We start from the raw sequence: 18,543 nt of genomic DNA, 5'->3' as shown, positions 1-18,543 counted from the left end.
TAGGACAGGGTTTAAAAGAGAACTAGATAAATTCATTGAGGTTAAGTCCATTAATGGCTATTAGCCAGGATAGGTAAGGAATGGTGTCCCAAGTATCTGTTTGTCAGAGGGTGGAGATGGATGGCAGGAGAGAGATCACTTGATCATTACCTGTTAGGTTCACTCCTTCTGGGGCACCTGGCATTGGCCACTGTCGGTAGACAGGATACTGGGCTGGATGGACCTTTGGTCTGACCCAGTATGGTCATTCTTATGTTCTTATGGCTCCGTCCCCATGTGTCCCTGCACCCCCACTCAGCTGTCCTGTCCCCATGTGTCCCTGCACCCCCACTCAGCCATCCCCCATGGTTCTGCTCTCCATCCCTACGTGACCCTGCACCCCCACTTAGCCACTTCTGCTCCCATGGCCCTGCATCCCCATACACCCAGCCCCATGTGGCCCTGCACCCCCACTACCATTCAGTCTCTGGCCCAGTCTGTTCCCCCAACTAGCCCTTCTGAACCACAGTCTATGTGACCTCCCAGTAGTCCCATGTGCCCTGCTCTGTTTTCCCCTTCCCCCCGATATCCTGTGCCTCACCTGGCCCCACGGGCAGGGTGCTGTGAGGAACGTAGCTTTCCTCTTCTCTACAGGCTGCTATGACTGTTTCAGCAAAAGATATTACCTCACCCACATTGTCTCAGAGAGAATGTTCACATTTGTATAGAATGCTTTTGTAGAAGGGAAGGTCTGAGTTGTACTTATTTAATTTAATGAATTAGAGAAATACCTATTGCTGTGGTACCTATGTAGTTTGTAACATGACTTTAAACTCAAATTAGTTACCCAGGGTGAATGGTAGGGTAGCACTGATCACACAAACTATGTCCCTCCATCCTGTCTCAGAATATGTCTTTTCAGCTTGATTTTACAAGGTGCTGAGCAGTCTGGCCCTAATCTTCTAAAGCATGTGCCTAATGCCACTGACTTCAATGGAATGCCTCTGAAAAGGATCAGGGGGTTATAATAGATCACAAACTGAATATGAGCCAACAATGTGATGCAGCTGCTAAAAAGGCTAATATAATTCTGGGGTGTATATAAGACATGGGCGGTAACTGTCCTGCTCTGCTCTGCATTGGTGAGGCCTCAGCTAGAGTACTGTGTCCAGTTCTGGGTGCCACACTTTAAAAAAAATATGGCCAAACTGGAAAGTATAAAGAAGAGTAACAAAAAGATAAAAGGTTTAGAAAACCTGACCTATGAGGTGATGGTAAAAAACTGGGCACGTTTACTTTTGAAAAAAAGAAGACCGAGGGAAGACATGATAACAATCTTCAGATATGCTAAAGGCTATTATAAAAAGTTTGGTGATCAGCTGTTGTCCATGACCACTGAAAGTAGGACAAGAAGGAATTAATGTAACGTACAGCAAGGGAGATTTAGGTTAGTCTACCGACAAACCAGCCAACCTGGTTCTGCAGAGAAGGACCTAGGGGTGACAGTGGACGAGAAGCTGGATATGAGTCAACAGTGTGCCCTTGTTGCCAAGAAGGCCAATGGCATTTTGGGGTGTATAAGTAGGGGCATTGCCAGCAGATCGAGGGACGTGATCGTTCCCCTCTATTCGACATTGGTGAGGCCTCATCTGGAGTACTGTGTCCAGTTTTGGGCCCCACACTACAAGAAGGATGTGGAAAAATTGGAGAGAGTCCAGCGAAGGGCAACAAAAATGATTAGGGGACTGGAACACATGAGTTATGAGGAGAGGCTGAGGGAACTGGGATTGTTTAGTCTACGGAAGAGAAGAATGAGGGGGGATTTGATAGCTGCTTTTAACCACTTGAAAGGTGGATCCAAAGAGGATGGATCTAGAATATTCTCAGTGATAGCAGATGACAGAACAAGGAGTAATGGTCTCAAGTTGCAGTGGGGGAGGTTTAGCTTGGATATTAGGAAAATCTTTTTCACTAGGAGAGTGGTGAAACACTGGAATGTGTTACGTAGGGAGGTGGTGGAATCTCCTTCCTTAGAAGTTTTTAAGGTCAGGCTTGACAAAGCCCTGGCTGGGATGATTTAGTTGGGATTGGTCCTGCTTTGGGCAGGGGGTTGGACTAGATGACCTCCTGAGGTCCCTTCCAACCCTCATATTCTATGATTCTATGATTCCTCTGATACTTGGATTTACTTCGTCCTGACTCTGCTCAGGGGGCTGAATGTGATCACTAAGTCCCTTCTGTGACTCTCTGCTTAAAATTAAGAATGTGCTTGAATACTTTACTAGATAGCAATTCAAGCAGGCAGCAGGATCCTGTCCCTTGCGGGGGAGGGGTGCGGGTGCTGCTGCTGCTGCAAGGCATTAAGGCTGCGGACAGCTACAGACAGTGCAAGACCCCCCGCCAGCAAATCCTACAAGGAGGCAGCAATCACTGCTCCGATGCGCCTCGTGGGGGACTCAGGTCAAGCTCAGCGGAGCGGACCGCAGCTCTACCAAGCCCCACGCGCTTCGCCCCAGCGGCGCGCACGAGAGGGAGAGATCGATCGATCGGCAGGCTACCGCTTCGCGCGTAAAGCAAGCGCGACGAGCTGAGCGCGCAGCCCCGCCCCCGGCCGAAGCCGCCTTCATTGGAACGTGTAACGCTCACGCACGCGCGGCTCCCGACGCCGGCCTGGGCGGAGTTTGACGTTCCTCCCCTCAGTCCGTATTGCGTCACTTCCTGCTCACGCGCCACCCCGCAGCATTGTGGGAACGGCTGCGGGAAGGAATCGCCGCGGGAAAATGGCGGCGCAGGGGGCGGCAAGGGGGGGCGGCGGCGGGTGGGTGAACTCAGACCTGTTGCTGCACCCGGAGCTGCTGTCGCAGGAGTTCCTGCGGCTCACCCTGGAGCAGGTGCGGCCTGGGAGGGGGGCCCTCACCGAGCCCCAGGGAGCCCGCGGGGCGCCCGGTACTGCCTGGGGGGGGGTGGTCCCTGGGCCGGGAGAGCCCCGCCCGGGCAGTGAGCCTCTCGCCGGGAGCTCTCCGACCCCGGGCCTCGCAACGCGTCCCCCCCGGGTCGTGCCGCGTGCCAGCCTGAGCCGGGCTCGGAGGCGGGGAGGTCGCTGCTGTAACCCAGCGCGCCCCGCCGGGCGTCGGGACCCGAGCTCGAGTCCCTCCTCTGGTTGTACCCGTGTGACGGTGGGAGCCCGTGTCACGCGGATCGATGCTTCCCCGTGAAACGGCCTTTGCACATCGCAGGCAGGCCCCGGAGAGGCCTTTTATTTTTAAGCTTTATTTTAACAACGCATTGTCGGTTCGGTTTGGAAAACTTGTTCCCCTTGAAAGCTGGCAGATTTGCCAGAAAGTAAAAGAACATTGGCACGAAGTTAGAAGGGAATTCGTCAAACTGTTGGGTTATTTTAAACGTACATTATTCAAATACCCTGATCCGAAAGTAACTTTAAGTAAATATATTAGTGTACATCGTTGTGGACAGTTTGAGTTCACCTCCTTCTCCAGTTGAAATCATAGGGGTTTATTTGCTATCAGTTTAAGTGGAACTAGAATTGGGTACCGTTACCCTTAGCTTGTTAAATGTTACCTATGTGAGTAGTTACCCTGAATTTTAATGTGCTCTCACATATAGAGTTATAGGCATAATGGTTTACAGGTTCAAGGCCCGTGTGTGTGGGAGAGTATGTTTCATTCTCTTGGTTGGTTGTATCTTAGAAAATCAGCATTCGACTATAGATAGCTAATGGAGATCTGCCTTCCACTCAGACGATAGACGCTTGTGTTTTGGGAGCTGGGGAATTAAGAATCCAGATCTAGGGACTTGAAAGACCACCTGTGTGTGATTTTTATGAAGAGGTAGTAGCTTCTCTGCAAATAAGGTTGCAAACCCATTACAAGGTTGGCTTGATCCCTTTTGTAATTCAGAGAAATTCTTATAATTTAAAATGTTTGGTATTGAGTTTAATTGAACTAGAATGTGCGCTGAGAATTATTTAAACCCATTTTTTCAGATGAGCTAACAAGGGCTGTGATCCTGCTGTTGGGTCCATGCAGGTACCTCCTTATACCTGCATGGAGTCTCACCAATGTATGTATTGATGATCTGCAATGTTCTGTAAATCACGTATTTCATTATTTGTTTAAAATGTTAGTTATGCTAAATTAACTGTTGAAAAAATGAAATGCCATTAAAGTTATTTGCATTTGGAAGTTTCTCCTGTTAATAGCGGCTATGTTCCTTTTCCCACAGAAGAACATACTAGTTGAAAATAGTGCAAAGATCGACAAAGATGGCCTCACTAATCTCTATGTTCAACATGCCATACCATTGCCTCAGCGGGACTTACCCAAAAGTAGATGGGGGAAAATGATGGAAAAGAAAAGGGAGCTAAATGAAACAAAAAATGAGAGCAAAAGGTAATTCAATTGTGCTTGTAACTCCTGGATAGCCGTTGGCACATTTTGGAAAACAAGATCAACCTAATTATTTTCTACTCAGTTCATAAAACTTGTAAATTGCTATTTCTGTACATGTTGCTAGCACTTGCAGGGGATGCTGTGTGTGAGATTTCAGAATGTATTACCATAATGGTGACCCAAAAGGGGAAGAAGTTCAATTGTAGCAATAAAATGTCGATAATAATAATACCTAGTTCTTATATAGTGCTTTTCATCAGTAGATCTCAAAGCACTTTGCAAAGGAGGTAAGCATCATTATTCTCATTTTACAGACGGAGATAGATAGGGGATGAAAAGCTTAGCACTTGTCATAGTTAATAGTAATAGTTGTTACTATTATTACTTGTAACTGTTACTATTGACATTACTGTTACTAATTGTAGTTGTTAGGTACAGTTAACATGTCTCAAAAATCAATATCCAGTCATAATATAATTAACCAACTGAGTGTGAATGATATAGGGTATGTCTACTTTACAAAGACTATACTCACGTAGGTACGTTGCTGTAGCTATGCTGGCATAACCCTGTAGTGTTGGTGCAGCCTTGATGGAAGGGGTTTTTCCATCAGCATTGGAATACCACTTCCCTGAGCAATGGTATTTACATTGACAGAAGTATTATTTCATTGATGTAGCTTCGTCTACATTGGGGGTTAGTTCAGAATAGTTACATCAGTCAAGGGTGTGGATTTTTCATACCCCCTGACTAATGTAGCTGTGTTGACCAAATTTTTAAACAGTAGACCAGGCCATAGTAATTTATGCTTGCTTGTGTGCTAGGAATTGAGGAAGGATTTTGGGCACCAGTCTGCAACAAAAGTGTGTGTGTTGTACCTAATTCAAGACCACTTTTTGAGTTGAATAGCTCTTCTCTCATATAAGGCCTTAAACTCAACTTTGATCAGAAAATAAAGTGATCTGAAAATTTTATTTTATTTATATTTCAGTTCCACACTGTGGTCCTAATTCTGTAATATGATGATCATGGGCAGATCTCTATACCCATGCCAAATTCCTGTGATTTTTTTTTTTAAAGGGCTTCCCTGTGCTTCACATTAAAGGTTCAGGGCCTCAGTTTCTGACAGCTTTGTGTGAATGCAACAGATAGACAACTAGATGTACTCATAAAGAAACTGTCTGTATTCACGCACTCTGCAGTACTTCAGCCAGTGAGCAGACATAAGCATGCAATAACTGATCTCATACATCAACAGTGTTTTGAAACAGCTGAACAGGACTTGAGTTTTTGGTACAGGCATGCAGATGAGCACACCAAGAAACCTACATTTCTTAAGAATTCCTGTACCCAATTTTACCACTATATATAGATCTCACATGTGAGTGGAGTTTGAGTTCGCACATTAGAAATAATTATGATGGTACAAATAAAACTTGTTTAGAGTTACACACTTTTTATAATAAGTAATATATGAAGATCAAAGAATAGAAATAGGCCCATTTAGATAGCCACTCTGTTTTTGGTAAGGGTTGCACTGTTAAGGTTATTTTATTGGTGTTTAATGTATTGTATGTTGAAAGTGCCAATTATTGTTTAGGTGCTTCCTATTGATTAGCCACTATTAGGCAACTTCAAGACTTTTCAGTAGTTAACCTTCTGTTCATGTTCAACGCTTAAAAAATTTTGTCTGGCGAGTGTTTTACTGGGTTATCTTTTTACTGCCAGCATTCATGATGCACACAGTGTGGAGAGGGTAGGAGACAGGCTGCTGAAGGCTTTTGAAAGTTCTAGACTTAGAGCAGTTTTGGTAAGTAAAACTAAAATGAACATAGAGAAACTTCAGTTATTGTAACACCCTAGTGAGATGAATCAAAGTAGTTCACACACTTTTAGGAGTGTATAATGTCCCCTCCTCCATTTCTGATGATGACCTTGTAGGAGAACCAATATGGTTCTACTCTGCATGAGATGGAGCAGAATTTGGAGAGCTTCATAACCATCCTCTGTGTGCTGTAGAGTTCAACTCCACCAGGCTGCCTGAGTGTTGCTGTGAAGAAGGGTTTTGTGAGTGTGAGGGATAAATCTACCAGCTATACCCCGTTACACAGTATGGAAGCTGCTTCAGTGATAAAGCTGAGTTGCTGCTAAAGAGCAGCTTGCCTGCTGTGGAGCTTGGAGGGAAGGATTCTTGCCTCGCCCTACCAGACCTTGATGAACTCCTCGGAGCACAGCACAACTGTTTAGACTGTGTGCTGGGGCTCGGAGTTGGGCCTTAGACAGTTGATACCTCTCTGTTGTTTCAGGATATCTGTCTGCAGGCTCAGGAAGACAACACTACATCAGTTTGCATTTTGTTCACATTCAGCAGGTAATCTTCACAACTTTAAAGATTACACATTGAATTGTTTTTGAGTGGAAACTGAAATTCTGCAGAAACAGAGAGTTACCTGATTGCCCAGAAGAAGTTTCCTGCTTTAGTGGCTTCTTTAGGAATATCTTATAAATAAGATATCACTCTGTCATTTGTGATAACAAAGGTGCTGTTACTCCTCAGAAATACAATATGAGTGATCCCCACAATAGTAAATTCCAAATATCCTACCTAAACATATATGTAGCTCCTGAGTGTCAGTATCCACAACATGGAGTACTTAAAGAGCAATCCTTAACTAAGGAATATCTGCTACATCTTTAAGCATGTTAAGGAAAGAGACTGAAACAGATACTATAGCTTTGTATACTGGTTTATTGGGGGTGGACTTTGAAGATAACTGTTATGGAGTGCATTCAAGATTAGGGTGCTGTTGTCAGGAATAAAAGTTGCAAGGAAAAATCCAAAGTGAGTGGTAGAGATTAACTCTCTTCATTTGTGTGGGTAGGTTGCTTTTATTAGGCTCTTTACGTATTTTGCTCATTTAAGTGTTAAATTAATGGAATCATTAAACACAATTGCTGTATAATGAAGGGCAAATCCGAATGGCCAGCTTTGATGCACGGTCAGTTAATGTTGTCCTGTGAGCATGGATGCATGTGCACTCTTCAGCTGTTGTTCCTTTCATTTTTAAAGAAACGTCGGTAAGTGCTATCATCACACAGCAGATCTCTGGAATTTCATTTATTTTTGCATTTAAAGGCTATCAGCAACTCCATGTTTAGTGGCTATTCTAATGATGATGTAATTGAATCAGATGGGTGTCATGACCTGGGTATTAAACATGATTGTATGTAAAGTATATTCATTCTTATTTACATTTAAATAACCATGTATCTCTAAACCACTCATGTATAGCCACCTCAGTGATACTTATGTTATAAAGTAACACTTTATTTGGACAACTTCTATGAACTGTATCACAAATATAAGGTATTGTCACAAATGAAAAATCAGTAAATTGAATGGTTGACGTTGGAATCTATTCATTAATTTACAGATTTTCAGGTTTCCTGTTGATTCTTTTCCATGTCCCTGAGGATTAGAATGCTTTTAGTCCTTACCTCAGTGTGCATAAAAGGACAGTTATGTTAAAATCATATGTTAACTTTTTTGCCACGTATGCTGTTTGTTTGCCTTTTGAATTATCTTTTGGATATACACAATTTGACAGTGTTTCTCTATTTATAAATAAAATATTTAATTAGCCAGACTTGATTGCATGTAGATTCAAAAGCATGAGCAATTCCAGCAAAAAATAAATTAGGCCTGCTGTTTTGGCTCAGGAACAATTTATTTCAGAAATAGGGGTTGGGTTTTTTTGCTAAATATTTTCACTAATTGTCTGTCTAGTCCCCATTTGGGCTTTCTCACTGTAAGAATCATGAATAAATGCAGATGTTAACAGTGATTTTTATAAAATTTCAAATTGACGGTGAATTTCAACTTAAACGAAGAGGCCAATTCACAGCTCCTCAGATATTTGCCTTATATCTGGAATACCTTGTATCTCTTTTGATACTGTCGAATCCTAAAATAACTGTAAACTGTAAATAACTGTAAATATTAAGGCTCTGCTAAATTGGACAGTCGTATTGTTTGGAATGAGTTTAAATAGGGTAGCTTGATATTTTTGAAGCAATTGCTTTAATTTAAATTGGAGCGAGTAAAACAGTTTAAGGAAAATGACTGACAAATATTGCCAGGTTGGGCTAGATTAATTTTTTGAATTGTCTGTTTACATTGCATATATCTTGAGTTATTAACTGAACTCTTGATGATCTAGTTTGTATTTCTGAGAACTTTAAAACTTGTATTTTCAGTGTTACAACTGTGGAAGGCTTACGGAAACGGCCACTAATTGTATTTGATGGCAGTTCAACAAGTACAAGTATAAAAGTGAAAAAGACAGAAAACGGAGCTACTGATAGCCTAAAACCTCCTCCAGCTGGAATCACTGCTGATACTTTTAGGAGATTATCTGTTCCTTCAAACTCCTCAACATACATTTCAGCCTCCAGTTTATCACAGGAGGCTAAACTGGAAACTGGGAAGAATAAGGATAAACAGAACAGTGTTCCAGTGACTAATAGTATATTGGCTAATCTGAAGTTGCCACCTTTGACCCCAGTAGCAGGAGCTGCTGTTGTGAAATTAAAGAGAGCAGCTCCAAAAGAAGAATCTGAATCAGCGGTATGTATGTTCACACCACTGTCTAGTTTTTTGCAAATCTTTTCCTTGAGCATATGAAGGAGCAGGTAGGTCCTCAGATCCCTTTATTGAGAATCCTTTATAACATTATAACTGTTATGTTTTAGCTTTATTTGAAAGTCATTTTATATAATTTGGTATACGCATCACTGTAGTACATACAGTGTGGTTGGTAGTATGCAAACACATAGGAAGAGACAGTCATTCCCCTGAAAAGCTTATAGTGTAAAGAGACCAAACAGACAAAAGATGGGAAGGTAAACAGAGGCACAGAGAGATGAAGTGACTTGGCTAAAGTCGCGTAAGAGCTGGGATTCGAACGCTGGTCTCTTGATTCCCTGTCCTATATCTTATCCATTAGACTGCCCTGCCAGTAAAATAGTAATTCTTTAGCACTCTTCACTCATATTAATAACTAGCATTGCAGAATCACCTAGGAGTACCAGTCATGGGCTAGGATCCCATTGTTTGGGTACCTTTCAAACAAAACAAAAAAATGATCCTTGTCCCAAAGATCTTACAGTCTAAGTACAAGACATGAGACAACAGGTGATTAGATGAATGAGCACAAGGCAACGATGAGATAATACTGGTCAGTATGATAGCTCTATCAGCATATCAGCTGTCTAGCCATTATCAAGTTGCTTTTCTAGGCATTGTTACCCAAGGTTTTCAGAATCCAAAGCTGCGGATTAACTCTTTCACTCCAGGTGGTTTTAGGAATAAATCAGTGGGAACACAATGCTTCCATCTGATGAAATATTGATACAAGGAAGCGTGCTCTTATCTAAAACTACTATTTATTAGATTTAAGTGCGCACACACATGAGCAATAAGTTTAGGACATCCAAAATAATTGCCTAGAATCTGAGATGGTATTGAGTAATTAGCAGCAGGTCAGCAATGACCGCTCGCTTCCCTGCCGGGGAGTATGGTATCAGGAAAACGTGTCTCATGATAGCTTCAGCAAAATGCTCCAAAGTACGGTCTATTATCTAGTCTTTTTTTATCACTAAATTTTTACAGAACCATATCTCATAGCAACCCCCAATGGGTCATTACTTCTTCTAATTTCAGTCAACTAGTTATCAACAAAACATTCCTAGCAGTCTTAGCCATAATAAGCTTCTACACCAAAGGCACCGAAGCTCAAAGTCTCCATCCACTTATTTTCTTTCTTATTTATTTTTTTATTTATTTTTATTTCATTCCTTAGAAGGCTTTATTTCACAATGAAGCAAGACTCAAGACCACATTATGGCTGATTGAGTAACACTTAGCAAACATCCACCCTGTTATCACAAGACCCTGTGACCCCATAGAACAATCTCAGCTAATGGAGAAAGTGGCCCCACCCGCAAAGAAATCTTCAAGTCAAGAACCCCTGAGGAATGCTGGCAGCCACCATCAGCCCCAAATGCTCGCTGATCATTATTTTAACTTCTTCTCCAAAGATGATACCAGTTTCAGCTACTGGTCTCCAGTTACTTGGGAAAGCAAGTCTTCCTTTAAAAATCATCTGTGCTATTAGGGAACCTTCTCAGTAGTTTCAAAAAGAAAAGGAGTACTTGTGGCACCTTAGAGGCTAACCAATTTATTTGAGCATGAGCTTTCGTTCATGCTCAGATAAATTGGTTAGTCTCTAAGGTGCCACAAGTACTCCTTTTCTTTTTGCGAATACAGACTAACACGGCTGTTACTCTGAAACCTCTCAGTAGTTTGTTCACTGTCTTTGGAGATAAGTTTCCCATCTGGCCCGGGGACTCCTGTTTAAGTCTTTCTTTGTGCTCCGCATCTGTCTTTGCCACACAGTCATAGAATGTCTGGATCTCCTTGGCACAAGCTGCATCGCTGAACTCATTCTGCTTCCAGCAAGCCATCGGTAATGACATCTCTGTGGTACACATTGCCTCTCCCAGGTGCAGGCGGCGGTTCGCCACCTGGTTGGCCAGCACCAGGGGGCGGGTGGGGCGCATGGTGGGGACCCACCTCTGCTGCTTGGTGGCCAAGCCCCCGAGCCAGGCCGGGTACACAGGTGCTGCCATGGCCCTCGCAACGGGCCGTAAAGTGAGACACCTGGTCCCACGTGACCCCCGTTCCAAGTTTGTTGAATCTTTTCTCCCCTCCTCCTATTCTGATTAGCAGAAACTGCAAGCCTGTAGCTAGTATTTGACCTTGCCTCAAAAGCCCTCCTTGTCCAAATTAACCCTTAACTATGTGGTGTTCTATTTTATTAATTCATGGTGGCTGAATGCACACACTATGGCTGCAATTAGTGTGGTCGAATTCTGGTGTAACATACCCCTCAATTCCGGGGTAACAGCACCACAGCAAAGAAGAAGGGATTTGAAGGAGTACAATGGGGTGGCTTTATGGATGTTGTTGGGGAGCTCCTCATGCATGAGGAGCAGCATGGGAGAAAGCATGAAGGTGCTTGAAAACTTAATGAGGGGGCAGTGAAGGCTGGTGTCATTGGCGGAGCAGAGGCAGGAGTTAGCATTGCGATAGCATATGAGAGATGATAGGTAGGTTGGGGAACAGGGTTTGAAGGGCCTTGAACTACGTCTTCACTTTCATGTTTGATGCACTGGTTAAGTAGGACCCAGCGGAGCAATACAAAGAAAGGTTTCAAGTGACAAGCTGAGGAAGTGATCTTCACAGCAGCATTTTGAGCATTTTTGGCTGTGAGTGGGGCACAAGAAAAGGCCACTCAAGGCTAGAGAAAGGGATGTTGCAGGAATCAAGACACACACTATTGAGGGTCTGGATGAGTCAGGTACTCATTTGTACGTTTAATCTCAAAGGCAGATCTTCCAGCAGCACTTCAAAGCCATGCTGAAGCACTAGATCAATACTGACCCAGCACGAAGCTGAAAACATCACTAAACTACTAGTGTTCTCTAGAGATCTTTTAGTCAAAACTTAAATAGGTTTTCGAATTTGTTTGGTTCTGTGTGGTACGTCTACAGGTTTTGTTCACCTATTAAATATTTAATAGAGCTGTCCATTAATTGCTGTTAACTCAAGCAATTAACTCAAAATTAATCACAGTTTTAATTGCACTGTTAAACAATAGAATACCAATTGAATGTATTAAGTTTTTCTGGATGTTTTTCTACATTTTAAAATATATTGATTTCAATTACAACATAGAATACAAAGTGTATAGTGCTCACTTTATAATACTTTTATTACAAATATTTGCACTGTAAAAAAGATAAAAGAAATAGTATTTTTCAGTTCACCTCATACAATACCGTAATGCAATCTCTTTATCATGAAAGTGCAACTTACAAATGTAGAATTTTTTTTTGGTTACATAACTGCACTCAAAAACAAAACAATGCAAAACTTCAGCGCCTAGAAGTCTACTCAATCTGACTTCTTGTTCAGCCAATCTCTAAGACAAACAAGTTTGTTTACATTTAAGGGAGATAATGCTGCCAGCTTCTTATTTACAATGTCACCTGAAAGTGAGAACAGGCATTCACATGGCACTTTTGTAGCCTCGTTGCAAGGTATTTATGTGCAAGGTATTGCTAAACATTCGAACGCCCCTTCATGCTTCCATGCTGATGACGCTTGTTAAAAAAAATAATGCATTAATTAAGTTTGACTGAACTCCTTTAGGGAGAATAGTATGTCTCCTCAGATTTACCGGCATTCTGCCATATATTTTATGTTATAGCGGTCTCGGATGATGACCAACACATGTTGTTCGTTTTAAGAACACTTTCTCTGCAGATTTGACAGAACACAAAGAAGGTACCAATGTAAGATTTCTAAAGATAGCTACAGTACTAGAATGAAGGTTTAAGAATCTGAAGTGCTTTCCAAAATATGAGAGGGACGAGGTGTGGAGCATGCTTTCAGAAGTCTTAAAAGAGCAACACTCTGATGTGAAAACTACAGGATCCAAACCACCAAAAAAGAAAATCAACCTTCTGCTGGTGGCATCTGACTCAGATAATGAAAGTGAGCATGCGTTGGTCTGCACTGCTTTAAATCGTTATCAAGCAGAACCCCTCATTAACATGCATGCATATCCTCTAGAACAGTGGTTGAAGCATGAAGGGACATATGAATCTTTAGTGCATCTGGCACGTAAATATCTTGCAACGCTGACTACAACAGTGCCATGTGAACACATGTTCTCACTTTCAGATGACATTGTAAACAAGAAGCGGGCAGCATTATCTCCTGCAAATGTAAACAAACTTGTTTATCTGAGTGACTGAACAAGTAGGACTGAGTGGACTTGTAGGCTCTAAAATTTTACATTGTTTTATTTTTGAATGCAGTTTTTTGTACATAAACTTACAAATGTAGAATTAACTTTCATGATAAAGAGATTGTATTACAGTACTTGTATGAAGTGAATTGAAAAATATTTATTTTGTTTTTATAGCACAAATAATTGTAATCAAAAATATGAAGTGAGCATTGTACACTTTGTGTTCTGTGTTTTAATTGAAATCAATATATTTGAAAATGTAGAAAACATCCAAAAATATTTAAATAAGTGGTGGTCTATTATCGTTTAACAGTGCAATTGCAATTAATTTTTTTAATCACTTGGCAGCCCTAATTTAAATAAATTCATGTTCAGAGTTGATTACCGTTGACATTCTTGAAATCAAAATCTTTACTGCAGTTTAGATTGTTTTGTAGTCTGTTAACATAAATAATTTAGGCCCCAGTTTAGCAAGATAGTTAAGCATGCGCTTAAATTTAAGCATGAGGTGTCAGTGTGAATACTTATGCTTAAAGTTACGTATATGTTTAAGTATCTTGCTGAATCAGGCTGTAATGAATGAGCCAATGGTTTAATTTAACTTAACTATTAATTAACCAATGGCTTCAGAATTCCTAGAAGAAAAGTATAAAATAGGAGTTAGTGTTTCTTGGTCCTTGAATTACCACGTTCCAGACACTTATTTAAAATTCTGTCAGTACAGCCCAAATTCCTCATGCAATTTTAATTTGGTAATACTGTTTACTTCCTGTCCTAAACTCTTTTGTAGTGTTTGGTTGTATGGGAAGTGATTCCTGTGTGCATATTTGAAGGATGGTATATAAATGGAAGATATTTTAATTGATTTTAAGAGGGGTGTATCTTCTGTCAGAATAAGTGACTTCCTGTTTTGCTGAAATTTGGTGCACAGGTTGTTGGTCATGAGCAGACTTTTTTTCCATAATTAAAGAAAACTATGTACATAAGGTAGTAAAGAATCTTCAACATACGAGAGACGCTGCTGTTGGGAATGTTACTGTGCAGCATTAAACTAGCAAAACAGTTTTTTAACATTGGTCCTTGGTGAGACTTAGTGGCAGATGGTTCCACTAGTATGAAACCCAGCAGACTTCTTGCATATTAACATTTCAGGCATGCTGCTATTTGTTTAAGAACCACTCATGGTGTTGGTGGTAATTTGTAAAGTCTGGTCTGTGTCCTGATTACCTTAAAGACCATCTCTCTTTGCAACTTCCCAGTGGCTGAGATCAGCTGAATTGCTGCTCACAACATCCAGATTTGCATTCTCAGTTTGGTGTCAGCGACTGTGTTGAACTCTACTTGAGTCTGGATCCTGCTCCCCTGTTTGGTCTGCCAGAGCTAGTTTGACTTTCAGGGTATGGTGCAAAGTCCATCTGTTTATTCAGGTGTTTGCCTGTCTAACCAACTGAAGACTGTTTCATAGTTCTTTCTTATTTTTGATGACTGTTGGAGATTGATTTGGAGGTTGTCTGTTTGCTGCCAGTTCTGACGAACTTTTTTATTTTTAAATTTGCATGTGCACAGAGGCTTAAGCAATGGGTTCCTCATTTATACGTGGTAGTATAAAGAAATACCTGTTTTTCTGTAGTTGTAATTTTTCAGCAGTTTTACGCAAGTAGTCTTTTAATTGTCTTTAGAACAGAGCAGCATTTTTAAGATTCTTTAATTTTTAAAAATTAGATTTAATTATATTTAATTTTTAAGAGTAGATATTCCTATATTTACTTTAAAACAGTCTTAATGGATCAGACTTTAGTTTAAAGTTCTTATATGGATGTATTTCTAAATTACTTATGTTTTCCAAGTAAGAGGGATACTTTTGGTAAACCTGCTCACCACCACAAAAAATGGATGAGTTTGCAAGAGGTTAAATTTATCAGCCTTTATAGTTCTACTTCCTTTTTACTTTCTGGGTAAGCCTGACATTTTAACTTCCTCCAGAAGATGGCATCAGAAAGTTACTATAATGGTGCATATAGTGCTAAAGTTCTCAGCTATCCCTCTCTGGATATTGTACAACAACTACTAAATACTGTCTAGTGCAGCACATCTAATATTAGTTGTATACTTTCTTCTATTCCAGAATGACCTAAAACCTACAGAAGCAAAGAAGAAAATCCAGCATGTAACATGGCCATGAATTAGTGGGGGTCCTGGAAATGTAAATATATCATTCCTGTAGTTCAGAACAGTTGAAGTACATTTCTCTTTAAACTATACAGGGATTCACATTTGTGTGGAGTTTTCTTAAGTTTGAAAGCTCCCTAATATAAAGCTGGAATCATAGTCTTACCAATCACCTTAAAAGTGTCTACCTTCTTGCATTGAGAGTGGTTTCACTTTCCTTTCCAAAGGTGGTGGTATTACAAGATACTAAAAAAACCTGCTTTTGAATTTTCAATTGTACTGTAGTTCATTTCCTACGTGTCTCTACAAAACACCTTCGTGGGTTTAAAAATGTTCATATTTTATGCTATACAGCTAAATTCAGTTTAGTAGATCATGTCCTGGCTAAATACCCAACACAACTGTTGAGGTTCCAGGTGGTATGAAAGATTGTGCATCCAAACCCTTTTTGGGTTCCAGAAGATAGTTACTTAAACAATATAGTATAAAATCATCGGATTGACAGGTTTTATTCTAGAGAAAAAATTATTTTTGTTATACAGAACAAAACTACAGAATTGTATTTGTATTACATTTTAAAATACAGGTTAAGTTGGTAATAACAGATGAACTATATAACATCCTTGCTTCAAATTGAAGCTTCTATAGTCATTTGAGATAAAAAATGCACATGGAAGCACATTATTAGAATCTATATTCAATATGAATCTGAGGGAAAAAAAATGAATGGATTAGTGCCATGCTCTTATATACACACTTCTGTATGCATGTGTGCAACACATTTGTTATCCCCGTTATTATAATGCTTGTTAAAATAAGTGGGAAATCCTAGAATGCGGGCCAACACTCTTCTCTCATCGACACATAAAGAGGTAACAATCACTGCAATGAGTTAGGATAGTATACTCTTAACAATGTCTTGCCTCTTTCATACCTGTGACAGTTTTAAAGTGAGATCTTCAGTTTTTCTTTGAATCCCAGTGGATTCCATTTAGATTATTACTTGTGTTGTGTAACACACTGGATTTGGTCCTATGTCCATTAGAATCAATGGCAAAACTATTGATTTTGGTGGTTAAGTGGGCCTGATCCTTCATGGACTTGCAGTGTATGTGGTAAACAGTAAAGCTTCTATATACAAAAACTAATTTGAAATCTTTGTTCCTCCCATATGAAAGCCTTTTACCACTGAATTTAAACATGAAGAAATCCTTGTTCTGGCTTTATGAGCCATTTGAAAATGCTGTCAGCAGTGATCTGAAAGCTTACTTAGAATTTTTTTTAATGTATATGTATTGAAAATATGAACAGTAGTCTACATCGGATATGGCTGAGACAGGAGTTTCCCATTCATTATTGTGGAATCAAAGGCACTTGTGAATGCTGTAAAATAGTAAGAATGGTGTGTTTTTTTTTAAATATTGTGTGCTTGTTTCCTTTTACTAAACACTAAAACCTGTGTGCAGGTTTTATACTTCAGTACAGAAAAGTTTCACATGTTAATGTACATTTTGTATGTAAAGAGTGGTCTTTTAAGTAGTTTTATCTTATTTAAATAAACTGAATTAAAAGTAATCTTTTTCAGTAGTGTAGATCTATTTTGTAATGAAATTAAACCTGTTCAATTGAAATAGTGATGTGGAAGTGTACTCAAAGTCACTGAGACGACTACTTAAAGTTAAGTATGTGCATAAGTGTTTGCAATATTGCGGTTGTAATTTTGGTAAACGTTACACCTTTTTTTACTAAATCATCCCATAAACCTAACTTAATTTTAGAACACTTGTCACAATAATTATTGTGACATCTTACTCGGGACAGCCGGAATTGTGAGCCACCATGTTACCACTCTGCTTTAGGAAGAGTGAACTTTGCTGCTGCTGCTGAGCTATGTTTCAGCTCCCTGACACACCAGCTTGACAAGCTTGACACACCTGCCTTGCCAACAAATGCTTCAGGACTCTGCCAGTCCAAACCTTGCATTGAAGGTAACCATCATTGAACCCAAGTTCCCTGGAGGTGTCCTTCTGCAGTGTTCAGTCCCTCTCAATAGACGCTCACAGAAGTTAAGTTTGCTGCTTCCAAAAAGACAGAGCACATATTAGTCTTAAAATAACTGAAGACTTACACTTCTCTTCAGTGTAACAGCACTGAGAGTTTTGTAACAAAACAATAAGTTTATTAACAAAGAGTGTATGTTTGAATGATTTCAAGCAAGAGAGATATGAAAGGTAGGTTACAAACAAAACACGCTTTCTAGTGACTAAAACAACTTCAGAAAGTTAGTCTTTGTCTAAGCAGATTTCCCACCTATAGCCAGTTCACAGAGACATCAGCCTTCTTAGCTGAAAGGATCAGATTTCTCAGATTTCAAGAGCTCTGGCTTCGTGTGTCCCTCAGGTGATGGATGCCAAAATGGCTTTCTGTTTCTGCTTATGTTTCCCAAAGTCCATTGTCTGTTCAGGAGCCTGGAGGTACAGCCTCCATCCCCAGTTGTGATGGTTAAATGGTCATCTCCCTCACATGCTATTTTGATGGCTTTATTTATCTTATATGTAGATGTACTTCCATTGTTTTTTGGCCTGACCTTGCTCCGTTTACATTGGAGACACAACATAGTCAAGCAGGTGAAACAATATTCATTTGTCTAGGACAGGCTAAGCTTATGCATTGCTTGCAAAACACATTTTAAAAATATATTTCCAGCACATACTATAGTTCTTTATACACCACCCATCCGTGCATCATGCAATAATATTAATGACCTGCATGTTACCAGTTTGCATACAATACCTGTGTGACACCTTTTATAAACAGATTATGATAGCAGTGACTTTGTCCATGTAAGGCACACTTTCTAGCTATTCCCTAATTAGAGCTCCTTGAATATAAATTGTTCTTGAAAGAAAGATTATGCAGTTTAGGAAATTATTTGAAAGGTAGATACATACATTTTCAAACATATTACATAAAAAGGAGTAAATTGGCAAGACCGTTAAATTATAACTTTTTTCATATTCGTGTCATGTTAAAAATTTTTAACAACTTTATTATCAGGTATATGGATCTCTTACAAACCACTGCAATATTTAAAATAGCTTAAAGAA

At 40.1% G+C, this 18,543-nt stretch overlaps 1 protein-coding gene and 1 pseudogene across 2 annotated transcripts; one reads left to right on the top strand and one right to left on the bottom strand.

Moving 5' to 3' along the window:
- The first annotated feature begins 2,716 nt into the window (after positions 1–2,716).
- On the top strand, positions 2,717–16,978 carry C1H2orf49 (chromosome 1 C2orf49 homolog). 2 transcript variants are annotated; one of them, XM_074945019.1, is made up of 6 exons: positions 2,717–2,870; positions 4,222–4,388; positions 6,117–6,198; positions 6,695–6,759; positions 8,646–9,015; positions 15,393–16,978. In XM_074945019.1, the coding sequence occupies exons 1-6, from the start codon at positions 2,760–2,762 to the stop codon at positions 15,447–15,449; spliced, it is 852 nt and encodes a 283-aa protein (XP_074801120.1). In that variant the 5' UTR covers positions 2,717–2,759; the 3' UTR covers positions 15,450–16,978. The 2 variants fall into 2 exon arrangements, with proteins under 2 accessions (XP_074801120.1, XP_074801127.1); XM_074945026.1 differs by lacking the exons at positions 6,117–6,198; positions 6,695–6,759 and having other exon boundaries at positions 2,745–2,870; positions 15,393–16,976.
- LOC141987881 (small ribosomal subunit protein mS37 pseudogene) lies at positions 10,656–11,151 on the bottom strand (annotated as a pseudogene).
- Positions 16,979–18,543: the final 1,565 nt, after the last annotated feature.

The sequence above is a fragment of the Natator depressus genome, chromosome 1, assembly GCF_965152275.1.
Source record: "Natator depressus isolate rNatDep1 chromosome 1, rNatDep2.hap1, whole genome shotgun sequence".
Taxonomy (NCBI): Eukaryota; Metazoa; Chordata; order Testudines; family Cheloniidae; genus Natator; species Natator depressus.
Note: the sequence above shows the minus strand (reverse complement) of the source record. Positions and strands in the feature narration are given on the sequence as shown.

Bases quoted from the DNA above. Each gene is read 5' to 3' on its own strand.
- C1H2orf49 (XM_074945019.1), top strand. From the start codon at position 2,760: ATGGCGGCGCAGGGGGCGGCAAGGGGGGGCGGCGGCGGGTGGGTGAAC. The intron at 2,871-4,221 runs GTGCGGCCTGGG...CTTTTCCCACAG, and splicing joins TGCGGCTCACCCTGGAGCAG to AAGAACATACTAGTTGAAAA. The intron at 4,389-6,116 runs GTAATTCAATTG...TTTTACTGCCAG, and splicing joins ACAAAAAATGAGAGCAAAAG to CATTCATGATGCACACAGTG.